Raw genomic sequence first — 27,930 nt, forward strand, 5'->3', positions numbered from 1 at the left:
AAAGGTTGGACTTGACTAAAATGAAAATAACAATGCTTCCCTAGGAGAGGCAATAAGAGTAAATTCATAATATTAATTGCAAAATGACTAAAATCTGTCCTCCTTGAGTGTAGGAAAATTAAAATATATTTAAGCAGAAGTAGAAATAGCTGTGTAGTAATTATTTCTGGGCAAATTGCATGCTTTTATATTTGAAATATGATGAAATTTAATTAATTTTAGTTTTAATGAAAACTGCTGAAATGTAATTAATTAATTAATTAATATATTGTCTCTTACAAACATATCATAAATACCCCCTAATTAGAAGAAGTAATCCAATACTTTTTTACATTTACAACTAAGGTGTTTAAATAGAGAAACACTAAACCAAGATCATTCTCTAGTTGAGGAATACAGTATAAACATAGAAAAAGTCTATAAAGAAACATAGTTCTACAAAGCAACAGAGACATACTCCAGTCTACTGAGTAATTAGAGTAAATAATCCTGTTGTAATTTATACTTCACATAATACCTTAATTGTATTACATACATTAGTAGGAATATGTTAAGTTACAAGTAAGTGGAACTATACAGACAAAGTTTTAATATATACAGTGACACAGATGAATATGATTGAAAACACTGTGTGAAAAATGAAATAATACATAAAGAAAGACGACAAACATGTATATAATAATTATAAATCATACAAAATAAACTTGTGCGAAAGCTGTACAGCATATCATCTCAGGACATAGAAAATTAGTTTAGAATAATGGCTTAATTTACTATTGCTTCCCTTGACAAATATTATACAGTTACACACATTACCTTACACTAGATTTGTAAAAAAAAAAAAGTCTGTTTACAAAGACACACACACATATATATCATAGACATCTATAAACACAACATATTTCTCATAAGGCTTGATTTGTTAAGATTTTAGTAGTATTAACAAAGCCTTATTGTTGCTGTTATGTGCAGAAAACACAACTACTGCCAACAAAAGCTACTTTTTTGTGCCCATCCTACAGTAGCTAGGGGCCGATTCATCAATAGTCGAATATCGAGGGTTAATTAACCCTCGATATTCGACTGGGAACTAAAATCGTTCGACTTCGAATATCGAAGTCGAACAATTTTGCGCAAATCCTGCGATCGATCGATCGAAGGATTTTTCGTTCGATCGAACAATTAAATCCTTCGAATCGAACGATTCGAAGGATTTTAATCCAACGATCGAAGGAAAATCCTTCGATCAAAAAATCACAGGCAAGCCTATGGGGACCTTCCCCATAGGCTAACATTGACTTCGGTAGGTTTTATCTACCGAAGTAGGTGGTCGAAGTATTTTTTAAAGAGACAGTACTTCGATTATCGAATGGTCGAATAGTCGAACGATTTTTACTTCGAATCGTTCGAATCGAACGAATTTAACCAATTCGATGGTCGAAGTACCCAAAAAATACGAAGTTTTTTACATTCGAATTCTTCACTCGAATTTTGTAAATCTGCCCCTAAATCTGTTTTAATTGAACATGTTCACATTTACATATTGCTATCGAAATGCTATAACCATGTCCACCCGCCCCAGTTTCATTGCTGGATTGTCACATACACATTGCAAAAACCTGTATTGTGCATGCACCAAGCCAGTAGGAAAGCAGCCGTCCCTGCCTCAGATGATGATGCATAATATAGTGGGCTTGGGCTACAAAAAGAAGCTGAAGTTGCACTTTGACATTTTAATAATGTAAAGCTAGCAGGTACTATTGGTTGCCAGTGTGATTACTTTGAAAAGCAGGTTAATCATACCAATAGTTCTGTCTGCTGTTTCTTATAATATGTTGGTCATTACAATTTACTTTTATTGCAGGTGTAAAATATCATCCTAATTTAAGAATTGTTGGGTATTGTACTTAATTTAACCAGTATGTTTATATTTAAGCAATGATGACAATACCCAGTGTGTCAATCATACCTTTTACAGATGGAATGTTTCCTTTTACAAAAACAAACTGATATATATATATATATATATATATATATATTTTTTTTTATTATTATTATTATTATTTTTTTTGAAGCAGCCCTCTTCTGTGATTCATGTGGTTGCAACCCTACATAAATAATTTTGTTACTCTGCAAAATGATCTTGTTTCACATAAAATCAATTTTTTCTTACCTTGCCTCACTTCAACATCCTCATGAACAGGGACTGGTGATGGTTTTTCACGCACTTAAAAAATGTAAATGCATATGTTTAATAGCTAATCATAAAAAAGTAAAAAAGGGTAGCTATTAAAGAAAGCAGCATGTAATTTGCATTAGCAACTTCTGCTGGGGACTGTCAGCCCGAAGGTAAGTTATAAAAGATATTTGGTCATAATATTAGAAATTAATGAGCCATCTAATGCTGTCATATTGACTGGTAAGTGAAGGCTGGTTAATTAATACAATTAAGCTAATGATTAGCTAAATAATGTTGCCATACATTTGATCTATTAAAGTAATGGAAATACCTCTCCTTCTAATGCCCACTTCCTCTTCTTTTTTCATAACTATTCTTTCAAATTGTTCTTCTACAGGCTTTCTAGGAACTGTTAGGTTATTAAAACAGTTCAATTATTGTTGTCATTATTATTCCTACATGTATTAGTATTAATGTGGTATAGGATTTTTTTACAGTTTTTTATTCTTTTATAGCATCATAGGCTTCCCTCTACTGCTAAAATCAGATTAATAGAAGAGAAGAATAATATAAATCCAATTTTTTTACTGTGTTAATACTAGGGATGCACCAAATCCACTATTTTGGATTCGGCCGAACCCCCGAATCCTTTACGAAAGATTCGGCCGAATATCGAACTGAATCCGAACCCTAATTTGCATTTGCAAATTAGGGGTGGGAAGGGGAAAACATTTTTTACTTCCTTGTTTTTTGACAAAGTCATGCGACTTCCCTCCCTCCCCTAATTTGCATCTGCAAATTAGGATTTGTATTTGGTTCAGATGGGCAGAAGGATTCAGCCCGAATCCTGCTGAAAAAGGCCGAATCCTGGCCGAATCGCTAACTGAATCCTGGATTCAGTGCATCCCTAGTTAATACTGGGAGGCACATTTATAAAGGGTCGTATTTCGTATTCATGTGAGTTTTTTAAAACTTCCATAAACTCCCATAAATTTGAAATTCAACCAATCGAAATTTATTAATAATATCAAATTTTTTCAACTCGGACGAATTGAAACAACTTGAAAACTCAAATCAATTTCGATTAGAATTATGAAAACTCGATTAAAATTTTAAAAACTTCATTCAAGTTTTTTTCTCTCTGAAAAAACTCGAATGTCAGGAAGGCTGCAAACATCCTGGACCTCTCCCATTGACTTATACAGTAATTCAGCAGGTTTTAGGTGGCGAATAGTCGAATTTGAGTTCTTAAAGGACCAGAGTATGATAAATCTCATAATTAGAATTTGAATTAAAACTCAAATCAAGTTTGGATAATTCACAATTCGAATTTAAGGATTTTAACCATAAAACATGTGAAAATTTGAATTTTCACTTCAACCCTTAAGTCTGCCCCTGTGTGTATATGCACCTTGTGCCTTTTCATGTTCACATAGGATTTTGCACTGAAACACAATTTTCTGACTTTTTTCTTTCATACCACCATAGGCCTCCCCTAATGCTTCAATCAGTTTAATAGAGCAGAAGAATAATATAAATCCAATTATTTTACTGTGTTAATACTCAGTGTTTATGTACCTGGTGCCTTTTTATGTTCACTCTCTGGGATCCTTCTTTGTGGAATCTCCTCTTCAATAACTTAAGAAATAAAATGGAGTGTAAGCTAGCTGCGATAGATAATGCAACTGGCAGCCAAAGTAAGAAACAGAGATTGCACAGACATTGTTCACATAAACCCCTCCAAAACAAAGAAACACTAGAAAGTGCTCATTATTGAGTTAAATATATGTTTTTTTTGCATATGGCAAACTATTTATGCATTTTGTGATGGATCATAATAAGTGAAATTGAATTAATAAAATATAACATATATACGCATACAACAATTGAAGAGTAAGAATGTTTAAAAAGCTTTGAAACATCTTTTGTGGTCAAGTATTCTGTGACAATATGTAACTATAAGGTTCAAGACTCAAGAGTTAATTGTAAGATATAATGTGTGACATAATTATTATTTTTACTCACCCATCTCAGAATAGGGCATTTTCTACTAAGAAAACAGACACTGGTCCTATCATAATTAACAAAATAACCTAACACAAACATTGCTTTATCTGTGTGGCTTTTCACTCATTAACTGAATGACTGACTCAAAAATAAGGTAATAAACAAAGTCAAAACACAGAGACTAACAATTTAACGTGGAGGAGATTACAAAAGGGGGAACACAAATATAATAACAATTACCACATTAAACACCTCAAAAGGACTTCACTTTAAGTAGTAAACTATTCTGTAATATACACAGTATACCTTCTCTAAAATATTTTTCTTTTTCTCCGTAAACTTGTTCTTTATAGAACTGTTGTTTTTTCTCATATACTTTTTCTTCGTAATATTGCTTTTCTTCTTCATAAACATGGCTTTCATATAGCTCTTCTTTTTGGCCATACTCTTCTTCATAAGATATCTCCTCTTGAGTGTAAACTTGTTCTTCCTCATAAACAGGTTCCACATAAGCTTTTTCATAGATTTCTTCTTTTTTCATAGTAACGGCAACTACCTTGGCTTCCTCAGCTCTCCTACGTTCGGCAGGGACTTTAAACACATTTAGTCATGTTAACAAAATGCTATTTAAGAGAATGCAACTTATAAGAAGAAGAAAAGAGGTAATTGTTTTCTTAAAAAATTAACAAACAAAGAACGACAAAAAAAAAAATTTATATATAATTATATATATAATTATTGTGTATCTTGCCTTTTCCAAAAATATACCATAAAAGAAACAGCCAAACTATGTGTGATGCAAAAAAAGATACTAAACAAAAAGCAGAACAACAAACATTGCCAACAGAACAAATATTAAGGAGTTTAAAGGACACATAACTATAGTCCTCAGGTAATCAACCTAACAATACAAAATTGTGAATATATGATATGAGTGTATACTTTAAGATATTTGAAAAATCTTTCACATTCTAACTACAAAGAGCAAATACATGGCTAATTATGCCACATGCCAGGGGCTATAAAACAAATACTTGGAGCCTTTAGGCAGACTTTCGGGCATAAAATTGTTTGGTATATCGGTGGTATATAGCCTGTGAGCCTCCCACTGGACAGCCCTGTTTTACAATATATTAAAGAAAGTCAAAATGCAACAGCTTTTTCCATAGAGATGATCCTGAGAAAAGAATTAAAAACTAAATTGTGACAAACAAAACTGCTTCTTAGATTATGAACTGATGAATATGAAGTAACACACAACATTAAAAATGACAGGAGTGGAAGGATAACAAAAATAGCAATTTAGAAACAAGAAGATTTAGTTGAATTCTTAAAAACGAAAAAACATAACATGGAAGATATGACAACAGATGTGTTTCTTTTCTCTGATTTTCCTTTCTACACACAAGAGTTAATTTATGAGAAGAAGATAAGATAATGTGGCCAATGTTATCAAGAGAAAAAGAACAAGAAACAAACATTTTTTGCACAACACTACAGACATATTTCTATACCCAAAACTAAATTTTTGTTCTAAAGTAATGTACTCTGCTTCTCATATTTTACATTTAGACTAGTGTCTTATTTAATATTAGTTGTGTTGCTTGGGTCAAGTCCATGTAAATGAGTAGTCCACATATCTCACATAATTTGTCATAGTGACTACCAAATAATGTACATAGAAACACCATGGCTTAATAATATCATCCTAAACTATAATAGGCATGGCATTAATTTATAAAGAAATGTTGTTAAGTCTTAACTGAGCTTGACATTGAGCTTCATGAAATTCAGCAGCAACAGTCAAGTTATTTCTAACTTCTTGTTATTATTAAACGTAACAAAGACATATCAAGTCTTTGCTTTCTTGACTAGATGTTGCTAAAGAATAATTTTTGTCAGGCTTTTTCACTAACTGATTGACTAAAGCTATTATGGCCACAGATTTCCATTCTATGTTTACCTTTAGAGGGAGGAGCTGCTGGTGGAGGAGCTGGTGCAGTTGGGATTTTTTGTCTCTTGCCAGGTGCAGAAACTTTAATAATATAACAAAAGAGTAAAATTATATTTTTATGTGTTGCTAACTTGTATTGTTCATATAAGTATCCCAGAACAGAGAGACAAGACAATTACACATATGTAAAATTGTACAAGGCTGTAGACACAGGTCTATAACAAGACACTGAATACATTTATATGTATTGACATACCAATATAGAACACAGAGAACAAAAGATAATGGCAATTTCCACCTCAACATAATGCTACATGCATGTTGTTTGCTATGCATCTGCATTATTATGTTGCAGGGTCCCTTAAGAACGTATAGCAGTGATGTCACACTCAAATAACACTGTGGTTGGTTCAAATGGTAAATTTCAGTGAGAACTGGATTAATTCTGAGTAGGGCAACATACCACCATTTGATGAAATACTACATTATTTAAATGTTTACAAATTCTGTTACTCCTGGATTCCTAAATTAAGACTAAATTGGAATTTTGAATATTGGGCCCATTTAAGTTTGCGTGTGCTTTTTGGCACAAGCAATCTTTAATAAAACCCCACATGAGTTTACTAATCACAAGGGGTTTCATGTCAAAAAAAGCTTGGCGATCTTCTTAAGTTTGCCTAAAATGTGGCAAAGTTTTTCTTTGTTACAAAAGCCTGTTCAGTCAATGCACACATGAAGATAAGCAATTCCTGCCTGTGATTATGGGCAGGTAAGCCCAAAATGTGTAGGTTTTTGATCCTATGCTCTTAAAAAAAAAAGCCAATAAAGACTATTAATTTAAAGTTTTTTTGAATACTTGCTGCTGTCCATAATTTGAGGAACAAGATTGCCAAACTTTTTTGGGCACAAAAGCTCAAATGTAAGCAGGGTTTCATTAAAGATTGGTTGCCACAAAAAGCACAAGCAATCATAAATGCCCCCAATGTAAAAGATCTCCCAGCCCCCTGAAACACAAGACACAGAAAAAAAGTTGACTAGGCACATTTAATCAGTAGTTGGAGAAACAGCTGGGGTTGTTCATAAAGCAGGAGAACTGGGAGGCATACAGTACCAAATCAATATTATAACATGGCTGATTTATTCTTTCTCAGTTCCTCGCTGAAGAATGGCCTTCCAAGATTTTATTAATCAAAATAAACATTTTCCTTTAACTTTTATCAGGCTTCAGCTTGAAAAGTTATGGATGAACTTATGAAAACCTACTATCAATAAAAACTTTTGTTCATTACATTAAGATGTATGTGAAAAAGAAGCCTTTTAAATCAAAATCATTTTAGTGAGAAACAGTCAATTTTATTTTTATACCTTTTATGAATTAATGGAACGGATTCTATCATCTCTGTATTCTCTGGATCAACAGCAATTTAATTTAATTCTTTGTTGTGTAATATTCATTTTTATGTACAGTTATGTATATCTATAATTATGTTGCACTGTATTATATTATTGTATTAGATATTTATTAAATTACTTTAAGTGATAAATGTACTGCAGTATATGTGCAAATAAATATTTACTCTAGTCTATGGGCCTTAAACTATTTTACCGATAATTTAGATGCCAAATACATACCTTGTCTTATTTCTTCTTCTTCCAGAGGAACAGGAATATATGGTATTCTAGTATCAGGGACATCTAGAAAGAATTAATTGAAAATGCCTTGTTTTTATATTGCTTAAAATATTATGGGTCAAACATTCTTATATTTAGTAATTATTTGTTAATAAGAAACTCTTGCCTGAAATTTTGTAGATTTGTAAAGGAAAGTCTTGACACATTGGTTCAGAAAAATAGAACATTTGCAGGTATATGGCATCAGGAACAATACAAATATTTGTCAAATTAACATATATAAATTTATGAAGGATGTATTTATTATATCACCATTTAAGCTTTTTTTAATCCACTACTTGAAGTTAAGTAAATAAACATAATAATATATACACAAATACACATAAATCAGATGATTTTCTTTTTACCTGGTGGTCTTAGTTCCAGTTTCATTTCTGTAAAAGAACATGGACCATAAGCAATGAAAGCAGATGCAAACATTTCATATAGTTTCAAATTACTGACTGGGAAAATTGCAATTCTAAAAAGAATGCAACAAACAGCATGGTATAAAAATGTTTACAATTTGTGTTCTAAAGGCCCGTGGAAGTATAAGTTTGTCTCAGACACAGAGAGATTAAAAGAAGACCCTTTCTGGCCCCTATTGAACATTGTGTCATTGTGTAAACAATGATGTTAGGATGCAGCTGGCATCTCCTCTACATGCCACAATTTCCAAAAAGTTATAAGGTAAAGAATGAGGTGCAGCACTTTAATCTTTGCATGCCTTGTCACCATAAGAATGGTCTTTTATAGCAAATCAACAAATTTATAAAATGTTTATGGTTTTCTTTGGAGCCTGGCTTTTTATAAGCTAACATCTCTTTTTATAGCAGAATGTTAAACTTGGATACACATATGCCTGTTTCATTCCTTAGTGTTATAATTTCTTATGACTTTACATGATGTAATGTGACTTTTATGTGGTAGTGCTTTGATGTATACTAATGCCACATGTTTAAATGAACAGTTGTGACTACATTTTAATATAATTATTTAGATTAACAATAATCACATACCTTTAGTTGTTAAGTATAGCTCAGCTGTGCTTGTTGCTTCACCTCGTGGCTCAAGGCTGGCAATTACTGAATATACTCCTGCAAAACAATGTATATGCTCTAATAAAACAATTCTAATTTCTCATCAACATGATGGCTATATTTTCTATGCAGAAGGTTGATAATCGGTCAAAACACATACATAAGGCATTATATAATTAAAATTAAGTTGACATAATAATTTGATATCATCAAGCTATAAAGTGCTAAACATAGGTTGACAAGCTGCATATCACCTTCATCTACTGTATGTTGTTCTAAATCTGTAAAATCTATCATGTGATATTTTTACCAAGCAAAGCAAACAGCTTAAATACAGAAATACTAAGGTATTAAAAAAAATACAAAACTCTAATCGTGTCAAGATATATATTTTCTATATAACAGTAATGGAAAAAAATATTTTAAAGTGATATAGTACCTTCATCTTCTGCAGTGACATTGTGAATTGTCATGTAATGCCAGCGCCCATCACTTCTGAAGCTATATTTGGCACTTTCTTGCAATTCCATTGTACCCTTGTACCATGTGACAATAGCATCATCAAATGATACCTCGCATTCAAAGGTTGCTGATTCGTGCTCACTCACAACAATGTTATGTATGGTTTTTGTGAACTGAATGGGTTCAGCTAATAATTAAAGGAAATTTGTGTTAAAATCAGAAAAATTGCCTCTAAAACATGAGATGTCTTATAGAGGTGAGCCATGATTTTACATATTGTGTATCATCAGTGTATGTTTTTAGTGGTTCTTTTGTGATGGGAGTACTGAGATTAGGTTAAAGAATCAATCCTGTGATTCCATTGGGTAACTTTTGCTGATGTGACCTGCTGTTCAAGGTATTAGAGGCAAAGTCTTGCCATTTCTGGGTATCGAGATAGCCGGAGAGCACGTGATTCTTTAGTTAAAAAGTCATCTCTTTATTCGCAGACATTTACTGCACTGCAGTAAATGTCTGCGAATAAAGAGATGACTTTTTAACTAAAGAATTACGTGCTCTCCGGCTATCTCTTTTCTCATTAGTAACCTTTTGCACTCCAGCACAGGGATTGCAGCGCGTTGAGAAGCACATTCACACGGATGAATACATAAAGGACTTTTTCTATTTACATTTCTGAGTATCACCTATATATTGTCTGGAGACTAGGTGATTTGGTGGAATATAAATATATTACAGAATCTTAGAGGTTTCTCTTGTGAATAAGAGCAAGAATTTAGGCCAAGGATATGAGCTCTCAGGACTGGTAACAAGGGGCACTGGCAAAGCTTGGCAGACTTTGTACTAATGGTGAAGATGTTGAATAGGTTGTACCATGTCTAAATAATTTGTATATTTGTAGAAGCGCTTAGGTCAGTTCAGTGTTACTTACAGAAAACCAAATTCAACCTTACTTTATTTATCCACCTTGTTGTAAATTATCACTTCTCTCCATAAAACAATATTGAAACCTAAATGTGTCGAGTAGGGATGGGCGAATTTGACCTGTTTCCCTTCGCCAAAAATTAGCCGCCAGCGAAATGTCGCAGACGCCCATTAAAGTCTATGGGCGTCAAAATAAAATTGTTGTGCGGCGAAATTGTATTGACGCGTGTCTTTTTTTTTTTTTTTTTTTGACGCACGCCGCCATACAAGTCTATGGGCGCCATTTTTCCGGCAAAACGAGGCGAAAAAATTTGCCCATCCCTAGTGTTGAGTAGAAGTGGCTTTTGGATTAGTACATGGTGTTGCATTATTATTCAGTTTCATTCTGTCCTATTACAAATGATTCTGTACACAAACCTTCAATTATCAGCTCTGCAGTTGTTTCCAGGTTTTCATACTTGCATGTGTACCGACCCTGATCCTCTGTCCTTACATCTTTAATTATAAGTTTGTGCACTGTTTCATTTACTTCTGTTCTGTATCGTCCCACTGGTTCAATGTATTTTCCATTTTTGTACCATTTTGATTTAACATTTGGAATAGAAAACTCACAGACCAGGGTACTGCTATGTCCTTCTTTCACAGCATTGTCCTTTAAATGCTTTATAACTACAGGTACTACATGGAAACAAATAAAGATTAGATTCTGAACAGGTAGAAAAGTTAAAATACATTTTGTTTAAAAAAAATGTAAATATGAAAGTAAATATGTACCGATTACTGTTAACTTGGCACTAGATATGTGGGGTCCACACACAACTCTAAAATTGCCTTGATCTTGAGGCTGACAGTTCTTTATTTTGAGAATATGACGGTCACCATGTATACTGATGTCATATTTTTCATTGGATTCCAATTTTTCAGTTCCCTTGTACCAGGAGAGCTTGATTTCAGGATAGTTTATCTTGATTTCACATTCAAAGACAGCTTCTTTCTTTGTCTCTACAGTTTGGTCTTCAATATCTTTGATCAAGGTTATAGGCTAAAAAATAAGTCACAACATTAGAAGAATAATTACTTATATAATTCAACATAAAAATAGCTAGAGGCAAAATATTATGGATTCTTACATCGGCTTGTGTTAATCTTTGTTGAATAAATGATATAAGTTCATCAAATTCTTGCTCTTCAGCCTGTGATTTTTCCTCAGATTCAATTTCCTGAAAAGGTAGGTTTATTAAAAACAAGCAAGTAAAAAAATATCAGTTGAGTTTTCATAATTAAAATGTAGTTTTCATAATTAATAATAATGCCTAAATAATTTTTCTCATTTGTAGCTTAGAGCCATGATAAGTATAAAGTAACATGATTTTGTACTATAAATATAGGTTATATTATTAATTAGTGACAATTTCAATATAGTTTACAATCCAGAATAATATATACCATTCTATGGCTCTCCTCTTCTCTGCTGGCCTTAAGCAGTTCGAAGGCTTGTAGAAGGCCACGGAAATCTGTAATACCATACATGCGAGCATATTTCTCATATTCCTTAGGATCAACATTTTTAAGAAGTTCTATTATATCAATAGGCTTCTCTTCTTCTTCTTGCTTCTTTTTGGTTGGTGTCCTAAAATTATAATATAGTGTGAGAAGTTTAAACAACCCATACCAGGTTTTGTAAAAGGGTTTATTGCAAAAGTATTGAGATGTGACAAATTAATACAAACTGTAATTTTATAGAGTTTGACTTGTATAACACTAAGAACTGGTATTTATGATATTAAATACAGACTTGTAAGAATTTACTTTAATATAAGAAGCCTTGTTTCTCACTTGCAGCAATTAATTATCTTACTTACTTCTTTAGTTTTGCTCTGAGATCACCTTCAAATGCTTCTTGTTTCTTTTCATAGACCTCCAAGTTGGTGTTGCACTCAATTTCGCCATGTTTGTTAAAGGCTACACATCTATACTGTCCTGAATCTGTTTTAGTTACATCTTTAATTTCCAGCTTAGCTTCATCTCCTTTCTGTTGAACTGCAATACGTCCACCATGGTTTATTTGTCTCCATTTTCCTTTCATCCATTTTACATTGGGAATTGGATCACCTCCAACTTTGGCAATGAATGTTGCTGTACCCTCTGAATTGAAATAAGGAAGTTTTAATATAAAAAATTCAAGAGCAACTTACTATGTTTTGGAAAGGGAAAGGTGCTTACTTTCTACTACTTTAGCACTAGAAGGTTCAGAAACAAAGAACAGCTTTCCCTCAACTGGAGCTTTCTTCACTGGTTCAGGGGCTGCTTTTTCTAAAAGAAACACAAAAAAAAACAATGTTAAAGTATCATTTAGTTTAAACAAAAGTTCTAAGTCTTTTGAATGTTTTCAAATAAAATGAAGCAGTATATTTTCTACTTACATTATGTTCAATTAATTGAATTTTCAATTGACTGCTGGTATTCCCTACATTAAATGGACACTACTCACTACCCTTCAAAAAATACAATTTAAATATTACTGTGTGTTAATCAACTAGATATAAGTTATTTTGTAGTGAGCCATATGCAGAGATTTAACTGCACTCTGTAGTGTCAGTACTATCTGCAGTACTACTTATTATTTTACAGATGATTACAAGACAAATGTTTACTGAGAAAACTTTGCAAACATTAGGTTCCTGCATGATATGTTTTTATACCTTTGATTGTTACTTTTGCAGTACAAGATTCACTTCCAGCAGAATTAGTTGCTTTACATAAATAGTCTCCAGCATCTGTCTTTGAAACAGCTTTGAGTTCTAATGTTGCTGTCCCTCTAATGAAGGTCACATTACATGTGTTGGAAGATTTGATTTCTCGACCAGCTTTTAGCCATTGAATCCTGATTGGTTGTGATCCCTCCACATGACAGCTGAGCTGTAAGCCTTCCCCTTCAGATACTGTTACTGGGGTTAGTGGTTTATCAAACACTGGAGGCTTTTTGGGTTCTATACGGAAGAAAAAGAACACAATTACTTTAATAAAAAATGTATTTAACTGTTTGAGGAATGGGTTTTAGAGAATAGGGAACATAAGTGTAAAAACTAAAATTACTGATGAATGTTTTGGTGATCATTCATTAGATGATGTAAAAAAAGAAATTTGTAGGTTTTCCATAATTAGAAAATACAGTATGTTGTATGAGTAACTAATTCACCTTTGATCAGAACTGAAGAGGTACACAGAGCACTTCCTGCATCATTAGACACTTTGCAGGTGTACAATCCAGCATCTGACTGGCTAGACTTTTTAACTTGAAGAAGAACAACATTGTTTTTGAATGTGACTTCATTATTTGAGGAAGGTTGAAATTCGTGATTGTCCAGAAGCCAGGCAACAGTCAGTGGCTGAGAACCAGCTACACGTCCTTCAAGCTTAAAGGAATTTCCTTCTGTTTCTTCAACAGTTTCAGACATCTTCTTTGTAAAAGATGGTGGAACTTTGCGTTCTGCAAAAGACATACAGTATATGCATATGTATAAGCAGTCTCTGTTTTGGCACAATATGCAAAATATGCAAAATATGCAAAAATATAGGATACTCTTCTGAAATGTGGAATTTGTTTCTCTGATATACACAATATACTTTAATGAATGTGGAAACTCCCTTAGGCATATGTAAAAAGTAATTAACAATAAGAAGAAAAAATAAAAAGCAAACAGTATGGCTTGTATAAGTCGTTACCATTGTAATGTACCATAACAAGATAAATATCATATATACTCATTAAAAAATACAAACCTCTTGTATTCAACATGTGATATGTAATTTGATGCATTAATGACTTTGAACACCCCTTTGAAGCTGGGGATCTATTTTGTAGAATGAAATAAATGTAATACCACCAAGAGACTTGTTGAGAACCTTCATTCAGCCAAACACTGTGTTGAGTATAATGTATAGGGAATTCACTAAATGGTTTAGTTTTACTTTTAAAATGTTTGAGGCTTCTGGTGGAAATAAAGAAATTATTCAAAAATTTGAAGAATATTCACCAAATATAGTCTGCATCGTAGGTGGCTAGAAATAAACCATAACTGGAAAAAGTCTCATAGCATTTTGAAGCATCCCATTACATAAAACATATATTTGCATAAGAGGAGGTCATTGAGGTTGATCCGTGATATGATTATTGCAGAGCTCAAGAGAAAAGAAGTATAGAATACTCGGGTCATATGGAAAAGCATGTCCCAATATGTCAGCCAAAAATGGATAATTTCACTGTGCAGAGAACTATCATAAATTATCAGAATACTTGTGGTTGGTAATTGTTGTAAAAGGAATATGAGATAAAATAAATAATGATATATGAAGACTTATGCAACCAAACATTTTCAAACATTAAAGAAAATGTATTCATAATAATTATTTGATTACAAAAATCTTCTGCTGTAATCTTAGTATTAGCAGTACCTTGTACACTAAGTTTAGTGGTACAAGAATCTTTTCCAACATCATTAGTGGCTGAACAGGTGTACTGCCCAGAATCTCCTTTATCGGCCTTCAAAATTGTGAGTTGTATTGTGTTTTCGAGTTGTGTAATCTTGTAGTTTCCGCCAGTTTTGATCTCTTTGTTATCCTTTGTCCAGGTGAGAGCAATGGGTTGTGTTCCAGTAACATGACAGTCAAACTTCACAGGGTCCCCTACAGGAACATCCACTGGTGAAGGTTTCACATCAAAAAATGGAGGATTCTTGCCCTCTAAAAGTTTACACAAATTATAAGAAAGGTAGTTTAGATTGAATGCAAAGTACATACTGTAATATATGTTACAAGATTTTAAAAATAGATAACAGACAAACCTGTAAGAATGAGTTTGGCATTAGAAGAGGCAGTTCCAACAAAATTGGAAGCTGTACAAGAATACTGCCCAGCATGGTGTCTGTCAGTTTGCAAGATTTGAAGAGTAGCTGTATTATCTATATAAGAAGTCTGAGTATTATAGTCTTCTCTTACAAGAACACCATCCTTATACCAAGAAACCTCAATTGGCTCTGAACCAACTATCTGACATTCAAATAAGATCGGTAAGCCAACCGTTTCCTGAATGTCCTTTACTTTTCTTGCAAATGAAGGTGGAACTTTACGTTCTGTAAAAAGACAAGCATGATGCCATAAAGATTGCTGAAAGTTTCCCATTTACTCCATAAGTCGACAAAGATTGCAAGTAGCCATAAGCATGACATATGAAGCCTAAGTTAGCATCATATAAGAAGTATATGATTTTAAATTGCACACAGATATTACTTACCTGATTATGTTCACATATAAAAATGTTATACAATACAGGTAAAACAATCATATTACAAACACTTGTTTTTACCTTTTACAGTAAGAGATGTTGAAGAAGAAGCTTCACCAACAAGATTTTCGGCTTTGCATAAATATTCACCAGAATCGTTGACACCAACTTGCGTGAAAACAAGTCTGGCAATATTATTTTTAAAGAGTATTTTTTGAGTATCAGTTGGCCTTAATTTTGTGTCACCTTTGTACCAAGATACTTTTATTTCTGGAGTGCCTTGAATTTGACACTGCAGTGAGGCAGAATCACCAGCTGTAACCTCAACAGGTTCCAAGGGTGCAATGAAATATGGTGGTTCTAGAAGACAACACAGACCTAATTATTGGCAAAGGATATTAAGCATAGAATATTAAGTTGAATGAACTACACAAGGTAAGAACGGTAATACATACCTAATACTGAAACAGTAGCTTGGCAGGTATCGTGCCCAATGGCATTTTTAACAGAACAAGTGTATTCCCCATCATCATCATTTGAGCTGCTTGAGAACTCCAGAATACAAGACTTTTCGGTGGTTGTTATGCTGCACCGCTCAGATTGAGTGATCTCTATAGCATTCTTCTGCCAAGTGACAGAGATTGGAGGAGTTCCAGTGTATGTGCATTCCAGCACAATGGGCTTCCCTGCGTCAATCTGGTAATTGTTCAGTTTCTTCACAAATGCAGCAGGTTCTAAAGAACATAATTATTGGTATTATTAAATGTGGATTATTTATCTTAATTTTATGTATAGTTTATAGAAATAATTTATGGACCAACCTTGCACAAAGAGTTGTGTTGTACATGAATCCTTGCCAGCATCGTTACTGATATGGCAAGAATAATTACCACTCTGAGAAGCACTGACATTATACAGTTCCAAAACTGCCAAAGAGTCTGTCAAAGAGATGTTGCAATCTCTTCCTTGTGTAAGTTCAGTGCCTTCTTTATACCAAGCAACCTTAAATGGAGGAGTTCCACATATTACAGCAGCAAATGTTACTGTAGCTCCAGGAAGAACCTCAACAGCCTCTGGTTTCTCCAAAAAGGAAGGTGGCTCTAAATATTTATAAAATATATTAATTTATAATCAGTACAAATTATTGGTTTATTAGCTATGCAAAACAAGAGACGTGAGCTTGATTAGGGTATTGTATGCATTTTTACAAACCTTTTACAGACAAAACTGCACTGCATTCATCAGATCCAGCAATGTTGTTTGCATGACAAGAATATTTTCCAGCATCTGCTGTTGCTAGCTCGCTTACGGTCAAGGTGCAGGTGTTATCTGTCAGTGTAGTCTGGTATTTACCACCACTGACAATTTCATTGCCATTGAAAGACCAAGAAACAAGAATTGGTGGTGATCCAGATACTTTGCATTCCATTGAGGTAGTTGATCCAAGTAAACCATATGTCTCCTTTAATTTCCGTGTAAAAGAAGGAGGAATGATCCTATCTGTAAAACACATGAAGAAACAAATTAGAATAAAGCTAAACAGGCAATGTATTAAATTATTTCCTATTTGGCCATTGTATTGAAGCAATTGAATAAGAAAACATGCTTATTTTTGTATCATACATAATGTAATATTTAAAAGTTTTTTTAACTCCCAAAAAACACTGGCGTCTTTTAATTTTTTAAGGGTGATAGGCTGAAAAAGATCGTAAATTGTTTTGGGGGTACCCTCTTCCCCAATACATTTCCGAACATATGGCACCTAAACTATACAGTGGGCCATGTATAGGGCAAAATAACAACTCTATTTTATTTTATGAAGCTTTCCCAGGCTTGTGTAGTGTAATGTATTTGCTGCTACTTATACGTCCATTGTACTTTAACTTGGCACCATATGCAAATTAGTCATCGCTAGCGTAACTTCGCTTTGCTTGATGCATTAACGGTAGAGTAACTTCGCTACCTTTCGCCTCCCTGAGTGCAACTTCGGATTTTAGTGAATAAGCGGCGGCTTGGCGAAGTGTGGCAAAGCGCAGCGAAGTCAACGCTAGCGCAACTTTGAGGTAAGTAAATTTACCCCATGATAACTCAAGATCAAGGTCATTTCTGTATCATGTATGCAAGTACTGTAGTTTCTAAGTCTTATGTTTAAGAAAGCCTGTAGCCAGATGTTGTATACTAATTAACCTAGGTGAGTAGCGTTATCCTAGGCAAGTATGTCATTAGGGGGAGGATTTCTGTAATACATACATACATATTAATAATACATATTGGACTGGTGTGCAATATGTATTATTAATATGTATGTATGTATTACAGTATCATATCGGCATCTGACTCCTTTGAATCACCAGTTGGTGAGATGTATGAGCATATGTAAGCATGTGCACACAGGGACTATATATGCTTATATCTCTGCCAGATAGAAAATATCAGAACAGATGACTGCCATTTTATAAATGTATTACCTGTTTGAGCTTATACTCAATCTTCCAAGAGTGATTGGTGTGCGCTAAGCCTTGGCTAGTGAGATTGAGAACTGTACTTTGTATTACGCATGTACTATCAAGTGTATCCTCTTGAGCCCCCAGTAAAGCAAAATATATATAATATAGTGATTAAGTGATACTGAAGCTACTAGTAAAATTGAAAACATGAAAAAGCCTATTTAATACCTAGATAAGCATGTAAGCATCAGCTGATTTCTTTTAGTCAATCTGTATCCAAAAATAGTGTATTTTGTTTGCATACATTCTGAGGGAAAAGGCAAGATATTTTATATAAGAAAAAGAAAATACTCTTTCCTTTTGTATCCATACACGGAGAGGTAGGTAGAAAGGTAGAAAGATCTGACAGACAAAGCACATTCAGTCTCCTGTAGATAGTGGTATCATTGTTAAAGATCCAGTTTTTTAAATTCATAAAAGAGTTATGTTTAGATGGGAAATTATTTTGAAGCTTGATGAAAAACAGGTACTAATGTTGGTGGCTATATAATTAGCCAAAATAAGTGCATTTATAGCTATTATTTGAAGAACAAAAATTACAACAATAACTGGTTTAGACTAGGGATGTAGCGAACGTCGGAAAAAAAGTTCGCGAACATATTCGCGAACTTGCGCAAAAATGCGAGCGGTTCGCGAACGGTTCGCGAACCTCATAGACTTCAATGGGAAGGCGAACTTTAACATCTAGAAAAGACATTTCTGGCCAGAAAAATGATTTTAAAGTTGTTTAAAGGGTGCAACGACCTGGACAGTGGCATGCCAGAGGGGGATCAAGGGCAAAAATGTATCTGAAAAATCTGCCTGTGTGTGCTTGGAAGAGATAGTGTAGGGGGAGAGCTGTTAGTGATTTCAGGGACAGATGATAGTAAGTTTGCTGGCTAGTAATCTGCTTGATACTGCTCTGTATTGGAGGGACAGAAGTCTGCAGGGATTTGAGGGACATTTTAGCTTAGGTAGCTTTGCTGGCTAGTAATCTACTGTTCTCTTTAAACAACTGCCATACGTTGACCTTGTAGGCATTGTTTGCCCAGTTTTTTTGGACGCAGCCACTGAAGCACAGTTGCCAGAAAAAATATGCCATATAAATGCTGAAAATAGTCATTTTTCGCCATACGTTGACCTTGTAGACATTGTTTGCCCAGTTTTTTTGGACGCAGCCACTGAAGCACAGTTGCCAGAAAAAATATGCCATATAAATGCTGAAAATAGTAATTTTTCGCCATACGTTGACCTTGTAGACATTGTTTGCCCAGTTTTTTTGGTTGCAGCCACTGAAGCACAGTTGCCAGAAAAAATATGCCACATAAATGCTGAAAATAGTCATTTTTTGCCATATACGTTGAGTCAACGTATGGCAAAAAATGACTATTTTCAGCATTTATATGGCATATTTTTTCTGGCCTCTGTGCTTCAGTGGCTGTGGCCAAAAAAACTGGGCAAACAATGCCTACAAGGCCAACGTATACACTACTACAGCGGTGGATACGGATTACGTAAAATATATGAATGCTGCTTGAAAAAAGTGACTCCGGTGTTTTTTCTGGAGACGGTAATATTATGGATATTTAGACAGAATGGGAACAAGGTCACACAGCTCGATGGCGGGTTGAAGAAAACAGTGTGCAAATAATGCCTACAAGGCCAACGTATACACTACTACAGCGGTGGATACGGATTACGTAAAATATATGAATGCTGCTTGAAAAAAGTGACTCCGGTGTTTTTTCTGGAGATGGTAATATTATGGATATTTAGACAGAATGGGAACAAGGTCACACAGCTCGATGGCGGGTTGAAGAAAACAGTGTGCAAATAATGCCTACAGGGCAAATAATGCCTAAAAGGTCAACTTATACACTACTACAGCGGTAGTAAAATAAAAAAAAGTAAAATAAAAAAAAATGAATATTAAAAAAAAAAAATTAAAGTTGGTGCTGCTGAACTACTAGGAGCAGCAGATTAGCACACCAGTCCCACTCCCCAACACTGCTAGACTAATAGCACTGGGCTCTTATAGTAGTAGTAGTAGTAGTAGTAGTAAAACAACAAAAAAATAAATAAAAGCAGTCCTTACAAGGACTACTGTTATTGCAGCAGTCAGCAGATGAGATCAGAAGCAGGACAGCTGCCCACTGCAGCTACATACAGAGCACTGCAGTAGAAGGTAGATTACTAGCCAGCAAAGCTACCTAAGCTAAAATGTCCCTCAAACCCCTGCAGACTTCTGTCCCTCCAATAACAGAGCAGTATCAAAACGATTACTAGCCAGCAAACTTTCAACTGTCCCTGAAATCACTAACAGGCAGCAGCTCTCTCCCTACACTATCTCTTCAGCACACACAGGCAGAGTGAAAAAACGCTGCAGGGCTTCGGTTTTTATAGGGAAGGGGAGTGGTCCAGGGGAGAGCTTCCTGATTGGCTGCCATGTACCTGCTGGTCTGGGGTGAGAGGGCAAAAAAAAGCGCCAACAATGGCGAACCCAAAATGGCGAACGTCGCGCGACGTTCGCGAACTTCCGGCGAGCGCGAACACCCGATGTTCGCGCGAACAAGTTCGCCGGCGAACAGTTCGCGACATCTCTAGTTTAGACACCAACCTGAGACTTCAACGCTGGCAGTGCAGCTGCTTTTGCCAACATTATTCTTCACTTCAAATACATATTGGCCACTGTCATCTGTTCCAGTAGAAAGGATTTTAAGAGAAGAAACTTTGCCAAAGAAGCTAATTTTGTATTTATCATCATTTGTCAGCTCTGTTCCATCTTTAAACCAGGTGCATGTAAGTTCCGGCGTCCCACCTACTGTGCACTCCAATGTACAAGAGTCCCCTGCTGTAACTTTAATGGGCAGGGGCTTCTCAACAATCACTGCAGGTTCTGTAACAGAAAATAAATGTTAAATGAATGTAAAGAAAAAGCTTTAAAAAAGGAAGGGGTTCTGGGAACAAATGTTTTTTACTTTTGCATCAATCACTGTAGTTTGACTCTAAATTGTATCTTGACCAACAAAACTAGCAAAATCCTCACCTAAAACAGCTAAACTGGCAAAGCATTCCTGTGATCCTGCATCATTCTTCACTTGACAGGTGTATTTTCCAGTATTTTCTGGTTTGGTGTTTAAAAATTGAAGTGTTGCAACATTGTCCACAAAAGAAAGAATGATGTTTTCACTTTCTCTAACAACTTCTTCCTTATCTTTCAGCCATGTTATGGTTATTGGCTGAGTTCCTTCTACAATAGTTTGTAGTTCTGCTGGCTCTCCAACAACAGCGGTGGCATTATCCAGTTTCTTCACAAATCTTGGAGGATCTATAAAGATAATAATAAAATGAAATCATTGCTGTGAAATAAACAGTATGACCCATAACATTACCTTGGCAAAACTCTTATATAAATAATCAACTAAAAGACATTTTTCACCAACCTTTAAGTTTGATAGTGCATAAGCATGTATCACTTCCAACCTCATTAACCGCTTTGCATTGATATTCCCCTATGTCACCAGCATCAATTTTGAGAATATGTATGGAAGCAAGGTAGTTTTCAGTAATAATTTTGAACTTCTTGCTGCTCTTAATTTCTCTTCTATCTTTAAACCATGAAACTTCAAATGGAGGTGTTCCCTTCAGCTCACACTGAAGTGTTACATCAACTCCTTTTAGAGTCAGTACTGGTTCAGGTTTTGCAATGAAAACTGGAGGTTCTACAATAAGAGAATTTGATTTCTCTTTTAATTCTATTACAATTATTCATAAGAAGAATTCAACACACATTGCTTAATAGTTTATGATGCATAAGATAATGTTATCATTATGTAAGACAATTAAAAGCACTTAGCATGCAGTCCTGCTCACAGTTTCCTAGTTGGTATATGTTCACACTTTAAGGAGACTTAGAAGATATGAAGTGACTGCCATCAAGGAAAATCACAAATACCAACACTAATGTTCAAGTGAAGAATAAGGTCAGGGAGTAATAAAAATATTTAGTGTGTGCAAATAGTGGATGGGTATACTCAATATTTATATGTTTTTAAATGAAAGCTGTTTATGCTGTTCTTGCTGGAAAGCATGATTATATAAGCCAGCACATCCATCTTACCTTTCACTTTCAGTGAGGTACTACAGCTTACACTGCCAGCATCATTGTGAGCTTCACAAGTATAGTCACCACTGTCTTCAATAGCAGCATCAGTTATCTCTAGCACTGCTACAGAATCAACAAAGGACATGGCATATTTTCCACCATGTCGGATTTCAGCATCATTTTTGAACCATAAAACTTTGATCTCTGGAGATCCACTTATTTTGCAATCAAATCTGTCAGAATCACCTTGTTTTACAATTTTTGAAGACTCCAGTTTCTTTACAAATCGTGGTGGCTCTATTAAATATGCAAGAAATAATACAAATAAGAAATCTTTGAAGCACAAAGAAACAAATACACTACTTAGTGCATTTTTTTTTAGATAAGAGTGTTAGTGAAGATTTTAATCTGTTACAACGCATCCACTAAATTTCCCAGCACCAGGCTCCTATAAAAAGGCAGAATTGTAATCTACATCGCTGTTAGTTTTATTTTTTAGTAATTAAGGAAAATAACGAATCCTTAGCTAATTTTTTATATTAGATGTTTTTAATTAATAATGTTAGCTGTTAAATTGTTTAATGGCTTAGTTATCGATTTAAATGATTGGCTCAAAGGTCTTTTATTCACTATTAAAAATCAATGAAAATACTGTTATAAAGCTCTTATTCTGATGTGTAAACCATACAAAGATTTAATGGCAAGAAAAAAAGAAAGTGTATTTTAATCCTATCAATGTATTAAAATATAATTATACTTTAATTAAGAAAATAAGAAATCTACCTGTATTTTCCCAAGAAAAATCAGGAAGAATGTTAAAGGCCTAGTTTTTATGAAGATATAGGGAAATAGCATTTTGTGATGTAAATATTGTGTATAGTGCTTTCTATGTTGTACCTTGAACTCCAAGAGATGCGGAGCAAGAATCTTTTCCAACATCATTATTAGCATAACAAGTGTAAACACCAGAATCAACTTTGCTGACTTTAAGAATCTTCAAGTGAGCACGGTTTTCTGTAAAGCTAATCTTGTAGTTTCCACCAGAGCGAATTTCTCTGTTGTCTTTGGCCCATGTAACTTTGAATGGCTGTGTGCCAGTAACATGACACTCAAAATTAGCAGCTTCGCCAACTGGAACATTGGTAGATTCCGGTTTGATATCAAAAAGAGGTGGTGATTTAGGTTCTGTAAGTAAAAAGGAAGAGCATGATAATGTATTTCTGGATGAATCATGGTTGATTGTGTTATATTGAATTCTTTAATGTGATCTGCAACACATTTCTTAAAATTACACAAACCTGTAAGAATAAGTTTGCCACTTGAAGATGCAGTACCAATGGGGTTTGATGCCGTGCAAGTATATTGACCAGCATGGTCAACCTTAGTACTCAAAATCTGAAGTGTTGCCACATTGTCTATATATGATGTTTGAACATTATTGTCATCGCTCAAAAGAACACCATCTTTATACCAAGACACCTCAATCGGTTCAGAGCCATTTATACGGCAGTCAAAAGTGACAGACAACCCAATAGTTTCCTGAACATCCTTTGCTTTTCTTGCAAATGAAGGTGCAACTTTACGCTCTGTAAAAAATAAGGTTGTTTTAAAGGACACCGTATTATATGGTTAATAAAGATTTAAACTGAAGAAAAAGTGTAAGTTATCGAGGTTAAGTGGTAAAAAAGAAATTGTCACCTTGTACATTCAAAAAAGTATTGGAAGATGTAGATCCAACCATGTTTTCAGCTTTGCAAATATACTCGCCACTATCATTTTTATCCACTTTGCTGAAAACTAAAGTGGCCACATTGTTCTTTAAATACATTTTGTAAGCTGGAGTTGACCTCAGCTTTGTGTCTCCCTTATACCAAGAAACCTTTATTTCTGGAGTACCACCAATCTGACATTGTAAAGATGTGGATTCTCCAACTGTGACCTCCACTGGTTCCAATGGGGCAATGAAATAAGGTGGTTCTAAGGAACAAATGAATGAAGATAAGTATCTTAATAAAAAAGATACCAGTATATATGTTAATAAAAAAGATACCAGTATATATGTTTATGAATCAATTGTTGCCAAATAGGTACAGACCTAGAACTGACAGTAGTGCACTGCATGTATCATGACCAGCCTCATTCTCCACGTAACAAGTATATTCTCCATCATCTTCTTGCGTAGCACTAAACATTTCTAGTATGCAAGAGTTTTCTGTTGTGGTAATGCTACAGCTTTCAGACTGGCTTAAATCTCTCCCATTCTTTCTCCATTTAACCATGATAGTGGGGGACCCAGTGTATGTACATTCCAAAGTTAAGGGCTTTCCTGACTCTACATTGGAGTCATTAAGTTTTTTCACAAAAGTTGCTGGTGCTATTAAGAATAAGAAAGCATACAAAAGTTAAGATTGATATGTGTAGTTGAGATGCAGCAAGGGGTACAGATATGACACAAAAACTAACCTTTCACCAAAAGATGTGTTGTGCATACATCTTTCCCGGCATCATTAGTTATCATACAAGTGTATTCTCCACTTTGCATTGTATCAACATTATATAACTCCAGGGCAGCAAAGGAATTATTCAAAGATATATTACAGTTATTTCCAGACTGTAATTCACTGTTTCCTCTAAACCAATGCACTTTAAAGGGAGGAGACCCTTTAATAACACTGGTAAAGGTCACATTCGAGCCAGGCAATACTTCCTGAGGATCAGGTTTTCTTACAAAAGAAGGTGGTTCTGGTTAAAGTAACAATACAATAATTAGTATTATAAAGCACCCTTTTTGGTTACAAGATTTGTAAAAGCAAAGATCATGACGAGAAATCATTCAAAGGATGAATTCTCTGTCAAAAGAAGTCAATGTATACTGACCTTGAACGGTCAGGGAAGCACTGCATTCATCATCCCCTGCAACATTGGCAGCTTTACATGTGAAATTTCCAACATCTGATGATCCTAGGTTATTTACAGTTATGGCACAGACATTTTCTGTATAGGCGATTTCATATTTTTCACTGCTGACAATTTTGTTTCCATTTTGATACCAAGATATGGAGATAGGAGGAGACCCAGATACTTTGCATTCCAAGCGAGTGGAAGATCCCAACACGCTGTTGGTATCTTTCAGCTTTCTTGTGAAAGATGGTGGAATAACACGATCTGAAAATATAGCCAGATCAAGTAAGAAATGGAAACCATGATACTGAGCGCATTGATTTAACAACACTGAAGATTTCAGCAATTGAAAAATATAATTAGAAGACTAACCAAGAACATCAACTGAAACAGTGCAGCTACTTTCTCCAACTTCATTCATGACTTCAAATGTGTAGGCTCCACTGTCTCCCCTTTCAGCCAAGAGAATTTTAAGTGTTGATGTCTTGTTAAAGAAACTAATTGAATACTTTTTGTCACTCTTCAGCTCCTTAGCATTTTTGTACCACTTAGTAACAAGTTCTGGTGAGCCAGCAACTGTGCATTCTAAAGAACAAGTATCACCAGCTGTAACTCGTGTTGGCTCCGGTTTCTCTACAATTCTTGCTGGTTCTGAAATAAAGTAAAATATGGTACTTTCAAAACCACACCTAAAATCACAAATGGGGCATTATTTTCAATCCACACTTACAATGCATTGACTTTTTAATACATAACAAATGTGTTCATTGAAATGCACTGACCTATGATAGAAAGAATTGCTGCACACTCTCTCATGCCCACTTCATTTACTGCTTGACATGTATATTTCCCTGAACTTGATGATTCAGTGCTGGCAATTTGCAAAGCAGCCACGTTGTTAACATAAGATATTTTTATATTTTCACTCTCTCTAACAATGTCTCCTTTGTCTTTAAGCCAGGTTACTGATATAGGCTGGGATCCTTCTGTCAAGGCCTGTAATTCTGTTGCTTCACCAATAAGACATGACACATCACTTAGTTTCTTCACAAACCTTGGTGGCTCTATTGAAAAAAATAGGTTTTCCATGATTCATAATAATAATTTTATATAAAGAGTAAGTGACCTGTTATATACAGTTTAGATATTGAAATATGCAAACCTTTAAATTTGATAGCACTAGTGCAGTTGTCACTTCCAACTTCATTAACAGCTTTGCACTGATATTCACCAATATCTGAAGAATCCACACTTAGAACATGAAGTCTAGCAAGAGATTCTTTGGAAGAAACTTTATACTTCTTACTACTTCGGATTTGTCTCCTATCTTTAAACCAAGCAACTTCAAATGGTGGGGTTCCCAAAAGTTCACATTCAAAGTTTACATCAACACCTTTTAAAACCTCCACTGGTGTTGGCTTTTTAACAAAAACAGGAGGTTCTATGGAAATCAAAAAATAAAATAAAATTAGGTATAATAAAAAAAATCACATTTGCAAAAGGAGAAGTCATTTTGATATAGTGACCTCCTAGAGCTCTGTTGTTAAAGGGACAATGCTGACATTAACAAGGTTTCTTGCTTTTAATGGAAGGTTTATCTATTTTTTAAATTGACATAGTTTTAGGTATATACTTTATCTATTTTAACCTAGGTTGATGTTTGAAAGGTGTAGGGTAGCTGGATATTTTGTGAAGTACATATTTGCTGTGAGAACACAGAGGCCATAGCATGAAGAGCAGATAGTTTTATTGTTGTATTTTAAAATACGAAAACATGTTTTTTGATGTATTTTCTACTTATATTAACTGAAATGCTTAGACAATCTCCATTCAATGGGAACTATTTTAAAATATGCTTTATTTTGGGCACATGAGACTTTAGACCTTTGGGCATATGAGACTTTAGACCTGGCTTACATATCCAATGGTCATACAAATCTTAGTGATAATGAGAAATGCCACATACAAATTTTATTTCCTAAAGTATGGCATACTGAATATGTATTCATTATATAAAATTATATATGTATATATGTGCTAAAACATAGTAGTATGAGTATGGAGATTTAAAATTGTTTTGGTGTGCATAAAAATTCTACCATGTTATATTTTGTTTACTAGAAACATAAACCAGCCTGAAATCTAACAAACTAAGAGAAAACTTTAATTTAACATGCATGCATGACTTTCTGCATGCAATGAATACAGGACAGAAATGTGGAAAATAGGGCAATCATCCCCTTAAATATCTATATTTCAACCTACTTTAATTATGATAATTAAATTGGCTCATATAAAATAAAGTACATTGCATATTTGAGCAGAACTAGATTTTACCTGTAGACTATATACAAAGCCGGCCTCATTTTTGCTACCCTGATTTGACTGCTAAAACTCAATATTTAAAGCCACTTATTAATTATGTTAATATGCAAATATAGTCAAACTATCCAACAAAACATTATTACTTAAGGGGGAAACTGAGAGTTTTAACTATTAAGCTATCAAAATCAAAATTTAATTATCCTGTAAAACTATAAGCAACTATTAAATCTTATTTTGCAGAAACAAAAAACATTAAAAAAGTAATTAATTAAGTAGCATTGAACCTTTTACTGAGACTGCTGTGCTGCAGCTTGCACAGCCTGCATCATTATGAACTTCACAGGTGTAATCTCCACTGTCCTCATGACTGAAATTAGAAATTTCAAGCACTGCCACGGAATCAACAAAGGACATGATGTACTTTTCAGTGGGACGAAGTTCAGTGTCATTTTTGTACCACGTTACTTGGATTTCAGGAGATCCACTAATTTTGCACTCAAACTGAGAGGATCCACCAAGTTTCAGAATCCGCGAGGGTTCTAGCTTCTTAACAAATTTTGGAGGTTCTATGAAAGTAGAGGGGTAAAAATGACTA

The 27,930-nt window shown here is 34.4% G+C and overlaps 1 protein-coding gene across 3 annotated transcripts in view; it reads right to left on the bottom strand.

Annotated features, from left to right (window-relative positions):
* The window catches only part of LOC108701391 (titin), a 234,891-nt gene that overhangs the window by 131,244 nt on the left and 75,717 nt on the right, over positions 1-27,930 (bottom strand). For all 3 annotated transcript variants that reach the window (XM_041576219.1, XM_041576221.1, XM_041576220.1), the window contains 37 exons: positions 27,620-27,901; positions 26,173-26,451; positions 25,793-26,074; positions 25,383-25,661; positions 24,987-25,274; positions 24,573-24,851; positions 24,205-24,483; positions 23,808-24,086; positions 23,408-23,695; positions 23,007-23,294; positions 22,125-22,406; positions 21,448-21,726; positions 21,051-21,332; positions 20,622-20,900; positions 16,731-17,018; positions 16,340-16,618; positions 15,974-16,252; positions 15,600-15,878; positions 15,079-15,366; positions 14,690-14,977; positions 13,434-13,724; positions 12,937-13,224; positions 12,458-12,547; positions 12,097-12,379; positions 11,681-11,864; positions 11,365-11,454; positions 11,009-11,276; positions 10,652-10,912; positions 9,291-9,500; positions 8,831-8,908; positions 8,180-8,206; positions 7,773-7,835; positions 6,150-6,221; positions 4,493-4,777; positions 3,758-3,817; positions 2,511-2,588; positions 2,174-2,227 (listed from right to left, as the gene is read on the bottom strand). In XM_041576219.1, the coding sequence (XP_041432153.1) occupies positions 2,174-2,227; positions 2,511-2,588; positions 3,758-3,817; positions 4,493-4,777; positions 6,150-6,221; positions 7,773-7,835; positions 8,180-8,206; positions 8,831-8,908; positions 9,291-9,500; positions 10,652-10,912; positions 11,009-11,276; positions 11,365-11,454; positions 11,681-11,864; positions 12,097-12,379; positions 12,458-12,547; positions 12,937-13,224; positions 13,434-13,724; positions 14,690-14,977; positions 15,079-15,366; positions 15,600-15,878; positions 15,974-16,252; positions 16,340-16,618; positions 16,731-17,018; positions 20,622-20,900; positions 21,051-21,332; positions 21,448-21,726; positions 22,125-22,406; positions 23,007-23,294; positions 23,408-23,695; positions 23,808-24,086; positions 24,205-24,483; positions 24,573-24,851; positions 24,987-25,274; positions 25,383-25,661; positions 25,793-26,074; positions 26,173-26,451; positions 27,620-27,901 (8,328 nt within the window). The remainder of the gene's footprint in view (positions 1-2,173; positions 2,228-2,510; positions 2,589-3,757; positions 3,818-4,492; positions 4,778-6,149; positions 6,222-7,772; positions 7,836-8,179; positions 8,207-8,830; positions 8,909-9,290; positions 9,501-10,651; positions 10,913-11,008; positions 11,277-11,364; positions 11,455-11,680; positions 11,865-12,096; positions 12,380-12,457; positions 12,548-12,936; positions 13,225-13,433; positions 13,725-14,689; positions 14,978-15,078; positions 15,367-15,599; positions 15,879-15,973; positions 16,253-16,339; positions 16,619-16,730; positions 17,019-20,621; positions 20,901-21,050; positions 21,333-21,447; positions 21,727-22,124; positions 22,407-23,006; positions 23,295-23,407; positions 23,696-23,807; positions 24,087-24,204; positions 24,484-24,572; positions 24,852-24,986; positions 25,275-25,382; positions 25,662-25,792; positions 26,075-26,172; positions 26,452-27,619; positions 27,902-27,930) is intronic.

The sequence above is a fragment of the Xenopus laevis genome, chromosome 9_10L (genome assembly GCF_017654675.1).
Source record: "Xenopus laevis strain J_2021 chromosome 9_10L, Xenopus_laevis_v10.1, whole genome shotgun sequence".
NCBI lineage: Eukaryota > Metazoa > Chordata > Amphibia > Anura > Pipidae > Xenopus > Xenopus laevis.